The 10288-nt window shown below is 37.2% G+C and overlaps 1 protein-coding gene across 8 annotated transcripts in view; it reads left to right on the top strand.

Moving 5' to 3' along the window:
- Positions 1-10288, top strand: part of METTL25 (methyltransferase like 25) — an 84563-nt gene that overhangs the window by 15047 nt on the left and 59228 nt on the right. For all 8 annotated transcript variants that reach the window (XR_006417075.1, XR_006417076.1, XM_044454890.1 and 5 more), the window contains 2 exons: positions 3971-4609; positions 6418-6562. Coding sequence is in view for 6 of the 8 variants with exons in the window: in XM_044454890.1 (XP_044310825.1) it covers positions 3971-4609; positions 6418-6562 (784 nt within the window). In the remaining 2 variants the exon portion in view is untranslated. The remainder of the gene's footprint in view (positions 1-3970; positions 4610-6417; positions 6563-10288) is intronic.

The following is a 10288-nucleotide window of genomic DNA, read 5'->3' as shown; positions in this document are numbered from 1 at the left end:
TGGGTTGAAGGTTACTTTCAAATCAAATAGTCAATGTCTATTTGAGTCCTCCTATTTATGAAATAAAAAGCCAAACTTAAATTATCCACCTGCAGCAAACCAAAAATGCTGTCTCCTTCTGTGTGCCCTCATCCTTTTATCACATGGTGAAATACCGAACAAACATCCTTCTCCCAATGTAATAATGTTGCTGAAATTTTTATAAGAATCTTCTTAAAACAAGGAAGTAGATCTATATCTTCATTATGATTTAGCTGCAGCTCTTGTACAGTCACTAAAAACTGTTATTTTTAATCTTACATTATAAACTAGTAGGATTCCTTTCATATATTTTGAATAGGAGAACAGCTTCCTGCAGAGTCAAAGTCAGTGCTAAAGGGCTGCATGCATCAAACAGCAAACCCCATAAGTTCTTCAGCAGTAAAAGCAAATGAATCTACCCACGTACCATGAAATGTTCGATTTTCTTCAGAAACTTTTATTTTCTTTGATTTATCCGTGGTTGGGAGGGGGGGAGCTCAGTAAGTGGGTGCTAGGTCACAGATATAGGTGTGTTTAGTGACTGATTAGCAGATAAACAGTCAAGTTTTAACATTCTGATGAAGGAGATTACATTTGGACAAAGAGAATCTTTTCAGCAGCGTTTTGTGTAACATGAGAGCCTGCAGGAAACTTGTTCCACTCTTTCCAATAGCAGAGGAATGTAGCAATTTACTTAACCAGCTTTGTCACAGATCGGCGGCTGTGCCGGCACGTATTTTGAACAAAGGAGCTGCAGCAGAGGGATTCAAGAGCCATGTGCGGCTCCGGAGCCGCGGGTTGCTGACCCCTGGTCTGGGGCATTCACAAAGCTCTTCTCCAGCACCAATATGTATGTTTGCATACATATTGAACAGATAGGGAGATAAAATACAAACTCATCTGATGTCTTGCTTATAGGAAACCATTCTGTTTCTCCATATTTGGTAATCCTTGTCCACAATACATTAGGACAATTAAGTGTTGACTCACACCCATTTTTAGGACCATCCATAGATTCTGATGATCCACACAATCAAAGGTTTTGCTCTAATATATAATCAATCAAATAGCCAATGTATGTTTGCAATACGGCTTTATCTATTTCGTTTTTATACCACCCAAGAGCCAAAAGGCTCTGTTGAATGCCTTTTTCTTTTTAGAATCCAGTTTGAACATCAGGCATTTCTTGTAGGGTATAGGTTATTTATTTGCACTGCCAGACCAGAAGAATTATTAAACAGATTAAAAAAGCAATTAAAAAGTTAAAACACAGTTTAAAAAGTACAGTTTAGGTAATATTTTTGCTCAAGCAGGTGACTACATTTTTCCTAATCTGCATTGCAGTCATAAAAAATTTGCACCTTTTCCAGTAACAAAAGAATACATCCCTTAAACAGATACCAGGGTGGAAGAATTATTCCCATACAGATCAGTTATTAGTCATTTAATCAATTTCTCTCTGCATTCCCTATAAAAGCTGCAATTTAAGAGAACATGTTCCACTGTTTCTACTGTTCTGACACCACAATAACATACCCTTTCATTAACCATGGTCTTATTAAATTGTCCTTTTAATAGTGCTGCTGGTGGCACATTAAAATGGGCAAGAGTGAATGCTTTTCTATACTTTGGAATAGTTAGTATGTACAGATAGGATGCTGGGGTAAATCCATCATTATAGCAGTTATTGCAGTTAAGATGAAATAGCGAAGAACATTGCAGTTCTCAAATGTTGAAGCTCCAGGTCTGTTAATCTTTGAACAACGAGAAATTGGGGCTTCTCCAACCCATAATTGCCCAGCACTTCTGCAAAGTAACGTAGCCTTTGTAGTTTCTTGTCCATTTCCCTCATCTATCGGTTGACACACATATCTGAAAGTAGTTAAGACAGGTAGCTACCAGGAGCTGCTAGAAAATGGAAATATAGCTACCATTTAAAGGCTTCAATCCATGTCTTACATTCAACAGATAAATGGCTGTATTCCAAAAGCTTCCAAAGAAAAACAGACTGAACTTTTTCCCTTTGGAAATGAAATCCCAAAATCCAAATAGGGATGCCATAACAAGTTGAACCAAGGTCTTTGCTTTATAAATTTGTATTGCAGAGGGAATATGATGTCCACCTTGGGTAAAAAAGATTCTTAAAATCTACTGCTGATTGAAATTTGACAAATCAGTAATTTCACTAGGAGTGACATGTTGCCATTCTGGAGCATCAGAAGACAAACAAAGGCTGAGGAAGAAAAAGTATTAGATTCCTGAAGTGTTGCAAAAAAATATCTTTCCCACACTGTTAGAAATACAACAGGCAGGATATATATGTGGCTCTAATGAGGTTTTGTATTACAAATGGCCAAAATAATTTATCATCCTCCTTTTGTAAACCACATAGTAATATATTCCAGCTCTCTCTCTAGCTCTTTTGGGTTTTTTTAAACCCTTATATTATTGCTTCAATTTATAATATAGATATATCTCTGGTAAACATTTGTCTCACTTATCTCAATACGCAGAATAAACCTGCCTAATCTTGGTCTACACTCATTATCAAAGCAGCTTTTGTTTCTATACCCAACTGAGAGTCCTCTGTATAATACAAATTGATAATGTCTCATAATGACACAGCTTTTCAGTAGAGGCTAAGAGGTTACTGTGTTATTGCATAACAACAGGGGATGCTATGAATGAGTCAAATTTACTCTGCATACTTTTTGTCCACTTGACCCCTCTCACACATGGGAGCAAGGAAGAGTCTGGTAATGAACTGATGGGTAAATTGATCTTTAGGGGAGGTTCAGTTAATGTCAGTAATGGATACTGGCCAATGTTTGTAAGATTATCAACATAAAAAGCCTTAATAGCCCTCCTAAGTGACTGACAGACAAAAGATGAAGTCAACAACACTGCTCCCTAGCATTGAACTAAAGGTGAACTCACCTAGCAATATTGCCTGGAGCATTTCCATTAAAGATAACTTTATTATGTTAGCATGTTAAAACAGCTAAATGCACACTAGGAAAGTTTTGGATTACATCCTTAGAATGGCTGATATAAGGAGAGTTTCCTATCATATGGTTAATTCCTTGAAAATGTTAGGACTCCACTAATGAATTATCATCTAGGTCCAGCTGGGCGTTAAAGTTACCAGCTACAAGGACCTGTGCTGATGGAAACTGCCTTGGTAAGAGTGTAATATTGATCTAACTCTTCCCACTAAGCTTTAGTATCAGAAAGATATCTGGATGGAGGTACATAGATATTAAACAATAAAATTTGAAAGCATCTACTTTTAATTAGGGTTACCATAGCAACAGTTCCACATCTAGGAAGGTCAACTATTTCAGCATTAAGATAAGGCATAGCAAACCTGTTCTGGGCCTACCTTTTTTAAAGATTTAATGGCTGCTAAGAGGTAGCAATATATTCATCAAACATCACTTGATCACACACTCAGGTCTCCTGCAACAGAACAGTATGAAAGGATTTAATATAATTAAGAAATGATGTATCACTAATCCTCCCTTTTGAACCTGCTACAATTAGGTATTGGATTAAGCTGGGGTACAAGTCAGGTTCATAAACTCATGCACAGCTGCTTTATTCTTCTTTTCAAAAACTGGCTTAATATTATAGATTGTTTGGAAGCCATGAACCATAATTTTGAGATGTAACGGTAACCTGTGATTGATTGTAGTTTTCTGGCTTGTATCTCCATGAATGTGAAGGGAGAAGCAAAAAGGCCACATGCAGGATTCAGGTTCATATCTCAGTTTATTAAGCCAAGGTCTGATTATTTGAACACAAGCAAAATTATTTAATAGTTTAACCTGAAGGATAATGTAAATGATGTGACCTATACTTGTTTCCTAATTCTTTTTTATGATTGGTTTACAGTTTTTAGTTGTTAACACTGATATCTTTTTCTTCTTTTTTTAAATCTGTACTCTAGGTTATTGACTTAGGCTCTGGAAAAGGCTACCTGAGCTCCTTCTTGTCAATGCAGTATAATCTGAAGGTTTATGGAATTGATTCCTCAAACACAAACACCCATGGAGCTAATGAAAGGAACAGGAAATTGAAGAAACACTGGAAAGCCTATCAAAGACGGGCAAGAGCAAATGTCAGAGGCCATGTGTTGGAAGAGGCAAGGGAAAGGTCTGAGCAAGATAAAGAGAAAAGTAAAGCAAATATCAGTGAAAAGCTCTTAAGTACTAATAACAGTCTTCAAAGTCAGGCCCAGGTGGCTGCTCCAGATTCCATTCATTTTGAAACAGCTGATGTTTTCATAGACTCTGATATGTGTATTACTAACAAACAATATGAACTTCATTCTGGGGCTCAGCTGCAGCCTGATGAGAACAACATTCCTGAAAATGTATTTCTAAATATTCTGCCTGCTGACGCTGTAGAAGCTGACTGTTCACCCAGGAGTAATTGCAGGGAGCTTTGTGAAGAAGAGAGAGAACGAAGGAAGATGGCTTCTCTTAAAGCCAAAGCAAGCAGGTCAAAAGAAGCCAACGTATATTCTCCACTAACATCATATATCACTGCAGAAACAGAGCTACGTGACATTATTGCTGATCTGGAGGTTATTTTGTTTACTATCATAGTTCAGCTGCTTAGTCTGTTAGAATTTTTTTTTCTGGAGTGTGCATTAGGAATTCTTAAATCCAGACAGCAGCTGGGTAATGCTTCTGGTATTCATAATTATTGTTTCATAAAGTTTTTGACAGGAGAGCTTCCTTGCATAAATGGTATTTCTCCACTATCCATTTTCTTTGATGGTCTGTCCTGAATATGGTCTTTATAAAAGAGCATTCCTTGAACTTCAGAAACATATTTTGATGAACAATATCCTTTCTTTAAATTTCTATTTTTTTCTCAATTCCCCTAAATTATCTTGTTTTTAAAATGTTTAGATGTTACATAGCAGTACAGATGCTTTTCATTAAATATATTCTGCATTAATAATTATAGCAGCTTCAGTGAACAGGGTAATGTAAGCCCAAACAGGCTCTTTACAGAAGCTTATAATATAAATGCATAAATGCAAACAGGTATGAGAAGGAGATGAAAGGGAGGAGAGGAGGGGAGGCAAGGATTAGGGACATGAATGAACATGTACTTTGCATTAGCTTACCATTCATTTTTGAATTTATAAATTGAAATTTAAATAAAGATCCATTGTAGAAAAATAGAAAATTTTAGAAAATGCACTTGATAAAAATGTTGCAGATTACAGAGCAGCTTTAGGTGTTTGATTCAGAAATGTCATCATTGAATTTCCCAAACATATTACAAGAAGAATATGTTGGCAAGCCTTCCTCACAACACAGCATTTGATTTCATTTATTTGTTCCAGGTTCTTGTAAATTGGTCAATATTTGGAAAGTTGCACACAGAATAAACAAATTAGCATTTAATTAATGACATTTGGACAGAATCCAACTAGTTTTCCTATGCTGATGTCTGATGTACTATCAGAAGAACTAGAAAGGAGGCAATTTTCAGTGATTCAGCCCCTGAAATCTGTTCCATAGAGTCACCCAGCTCCTGCAAATCTCTCTGAGCAAAATGCAAGTTAAAATTGGAAATTTGGGGTTTTGAGAGCGCTTATGTATAGAGAAAGAAACTTGTTTTAATATTTTCAAGAGTGTATTATTTACAATTTAAATTATATTCAATAGTTCAGGTTGACAGCAGCCCTGCTCAGAATTTTAATTTGCTGGAGGTTAACTTTGCAAAGTCATGCTGGTCCAAGTCTTGACCCCACCCCTTCCCCAACTGTTCTGTGGGTTTGTTTGCAAACCCTTTCTCCTACATGTCTAGTGCCCCCTGTACCTTCTTTCCATCGTTCCTTCAATTAATGCCAAAATTTCTTATTTTTCCATTCTTCCCCAGAGGCAATATGGTGGGACAATGCAAATATGTCTCTGCATCTCATGGAGCTAAAATTTGCTTAGGGTCCATTACTTCCTTATCCCCAGTGCAAAGTTGCAACACTTAGAAATGATTCACATTTGTCATCCCCTCACTCACTATTGTGTACCTGGTTTTCTTGGTATTCATGGGACAGTCGCACAGAGTACAGCCTGAGTGGTTATTAAATTGGTGGTGGTGGTTATGTTGTGGGTTTTTAGATGCAGACTCTGCAGCATGGTTTAACTATGTGTTCTTAAACATAATCCAGAATTCACAACTTAAAAACAAACCACAGTTTCTCTGCCTATGTCCTTTGTTGTCAACAGCTAATAGCTAAATCATATTGCAGGTTTGCAAGTTATGACAACAGATGATTCAATGCCAACCTATATTCTTGGGTGGTCATTATCTGCAAATCTTCTGTGTCATTCCCCCTCAATCACTTCTGAACTCTGCTTTTTGTTTCTGTCCTAGGACTGTGTAATCGTGGGTTTACATACATGTGGTGATCTTTCTCCAAGCACCCTGCGACTTTTTAATGCTAAACCTGAAATCAAGGCGGTTTGCAGTGTGGGCTGCTGCTACCATCTGCTGTCAGAGGAGCATGAAACTCAGGAAGGTACAACAACCTTAATTTTTAAAAAATGTCTTTTGTTCCTTTCCTTTACTATTATTTTGGGCTGTATGTGTCTTCTGTGGAAGACTTGCTATGAAATGCACTCTGACTGTTCCTACTCTCCTCAACATTTGTACGGACCATACACTTAAGAACACTGAATGTTTTAATGTGATATAAAAGCATCTGTAGCAAAGTACTACCTCTATAAAAATGTACTTCACAGTAGCTTTCTTATAAAGTTCATATCAGATTTTGCTCTTGGTAAGGTACATAGCAACATCATATTAATCCATCATTTCTTTTAAAAGTAGCAACCCCAGGTCAGGGTGAACGTTAGATTATGATTGAAAATGTGAATATTGCTTTAGCACCATACAGAACCAACCATTATAAATGCATGCTTAGAGGTTTAAGACTTATAGATAAGAGCGGATATGATTGATAGCTAAATTGTAGATCAGCACAAACAGTGCTCATGTATAATAGGAGAGCAAATGATTTTAGGAGGTTTCATTCTAGGAAATGTTTGTATCTTACAGTTTAAAGCAGCTTTCTTTTTTGCTTAAAAATGATCTGAAATAGGAAAAAAATCTTTCATGTTTATTAAAAAAAAAATTGTGACAGCCAAAAAAACTCCTTTTCATATCTGTTGCTTTGCTTTCAGATATACTGTAGAGAATTATAAATGTAAATTCTAAATGGGCAGTTCTGTTAGTCTCTTTTTTTAAAACAGTGGAAGAAGAAAAGTTAGATTTTAAATGCACGGGCATGGAAATGGAATATTGAAAGTCACCTTGGCCGTGATCCAACGAAGCATGGCATATCCAATGAAGCCCATTGATCTCAGTCATCTTAAACATGCTTAACTTTTTGTTAAACTGAGTTCCTGGTTTGGAAATGGTCGATTCTGTTGACATCTTAAGAGGGTATAAATTCCTTTGTAGTAATGTATAGTAGAGAACATGAGTTTTTGGAATCTTATTCTTGGAGTGATAAATGAATCTTCTTGTGTTTCCCATAGTATCTATCTAAAAACAACTGTTTTTGATACCATAATAACTTGTGAAATTCTCCAAACAAAAATTCAAAGCACTTGATTTCATTTTCATACCATCTCTAAATATTGCTGTACAAGACATGTTTGCAGTGCTTGAATCAATTTGTGAGATAATTGACACATGACTGCAAAAGACATAACAGATGTTTTTAACCAAAATGGTGCTGAAATATTTTAAAATCTTGACATTATTCAATTTAACTGACATTGCTGGGGTTTCTAACAGTCTTTCCTACAAAGTGACCAACTCAAAATAGGGAGGGTTTTTGTTTTTTGTTTTTTTGTTTTTTGAAAGAAGAGTACAGGAGAAATTCAAAAATCTGGTTCTAATCTGTGTTTGTATGCATTTTTTTCTTTGAAGAACAGAGAAAACCAAAAGTTTTCTTTCACAGAATAAATGAAACCCAGAGTTTCTTTCATACTCTGAAAAAATATGTACAATGATCTAGATTCATTTGTGTGCTTTAATGGGTAATTGGAAATATCTTATCCATACTCCCCTTCTTCACTCTATTTAGTGATTTATTACAAGAGCTTGAGTTACAAATAGATAAGTTAATATTGCTGATAATTGTATTTATAAATATGATTCATTGTAAGCAACTATATGTATAATAATGGCTGAGTCATTAATTTACTTCACACATGGGTATGCTTGGATATATTGTTCCAAAAAGCTTCAGAGAATCAAAAACTAGAACAGTGAAATACACATATAGGAGATTATCCAGTGCTGTCACAACTAGTAAAATTATTTTATTAATTACTGTGTTTGGGAATCTTTAGCTTAGAAAAAGGCTGAGCAAGGGGAGGCACATGATAGAGGGTTAATAGAATATGCATGATGTGAAAAAGCTGAATAAGGAGTCATTTTCTCCCTCTCTTATAAGACGAGAACCCAAAGGTCAGTGGAAAATTTAGGACAGATAAAAAGATTGCTTTGCACAATACATAAAGAGACTAGACAAATTTAGGAAGGATGAGACTTTCAGTGGTTACTAGACATGATAGATATATATTACCTCTAGTGTCTGAGACGGTCTATATCAGGGGTGGCCAAACCAAGGCTCACAAGCTGCCTGTGGCTCTTTGAGTTTATTTTGTGGCTCACAGAGGGGCCGGAAAAGCCTGGCACAACTTCTAATCTGAGCAGCTGAGCCAGTTCAAACAAAAGCAGGGAATGAGGCACCAGTCTTCTGCTGTGATAACCAATTGTGGTGCTTCAGGCATGTGACTTCAACTCTGAGCCCCCAACCAATCAAGGCTCAACCAGCACTAGAGCCAGTGAGCACAGAAACCCTCCAGGGATGACGCACAAATCTCCTGCTGTGATAACCAATCACAGCAGCGCTTCAGTCATCTCACTTCTACTCTGAGCCTTAAACAGCAGCCCAGTCAACATCTAACAGCTAATTTGTACAACCTTGACAACATATCAGCTGAATTTACAATGATGGAGCTAAGATGGAGACTTATGAGATCTCTACTAGCAGTAACTGGTCTGATAATTGTAGCAATACCTGTTAGGCCATAATAAAAAAATAAATATTCCTGTCTTGTGGTTCTCAAACGTCTGACATTTTCTGTTGAGCAAGCCATAGTCACCCCTGGTCTATGCCTTCATAACAGTTCCTGGGGAACATAAGCGGAAAGATGCAGTTGTACTCAGTCCCTACTAACAGGCTTCCCATGGCTACTTCGGAAACAGAATAGTAGGGTGAAGGCTGGCCTTTTTCCTGTTTGGCTTTTGGAAATGTGCCCTAATTTTCACTGGTGGTATAAGGAAAGATGACAATGATGAAGTACTTGAGTCCACATTGGAAGGGGGAAAGAGAGACTCAAGCAGGGGACAAGAAATTAATACTGGCTACAAGTTTATGACACACAAGCAAAAGTGTTACAGATAGAACCAAGGCTCAGTAGCGTTCACTGTGGGTACTGGAATAGAATATTGCTAGGGAGGCAAGTATTCTGCATGATAGCCCTTGCTTTTATCTGGTCACTTGGAAGCATTTGCATTTGAAGGGCAAGTGTAGCTGTATAAAGCAGAGGTGCTCATCCTCCCTGTGAAGTTTCTAGGTGTTGGCATAAATACGGGGTCCAAGTGCTTTCCCAAGTGCTTTCCCATGAAAGACGTTGAAAGCTAAGTTCCAATCCCAGTAAAAAAAAACCTCACAGTCAATTGAAATAAATGAAAGTGAGGAATATGCTTCATAATTTTGCTATTTTAGTTTACTCCTGCTGCATCTAGTGGTGAATTATTCAGAGAAAGGCCACATTTGGGGGCCACAGACACATTTGATAATTTGAGGAACCTTCCTGGACACAACCACAAATTGACTTCCATTTGAAGGTGGAAAAGGATAAGAAATCTGCCCAAAAAGTCTGCTTCTGCAAAGTAAGAGTTTGGTCTGAGTCCCAACACATTAAACAACCTGTTCAAACCTAGTTTTCAGCTTTAACAGAAACCTCTTTCAGAGCAGTCAGGTCTGCAGATAAGAAAATATTCTGTCTCTCCCTCCCTCCCTCCCTTGGTGCGTGTGTGTGTGTGTGTAGATGCCGCAGTGGCTGCCAAGTAAGGTGTTGGGTTGCATGTTGCCACCTGTAGGCACTAAATTGTCCCTAAAGCAGGTTACATCCACGATAGTGCAGAATATGTGGAATGCCCA

The sequence above is a fragment of the Varanus komodoensis genome, unplaced genomic scaffold (genome assembly GCF_004798865.1).
Source record: "Varanus komodoensis strain SLA01 unplaced genomic scaffold, ASM479886v1 scaffold8, whole genome shotgun sequence".
In the NCBI taxonomy this organism is placed as follows: domain Eukaryota; kingdom Metazoa; phylum Chordata; class Lepidosauria; order Squamata; family Varanidae; genus Varanus; species Varanus komodoensis.
This window is presented reverse-complemented; position numbering and strand designations above follow the sequence as displayed.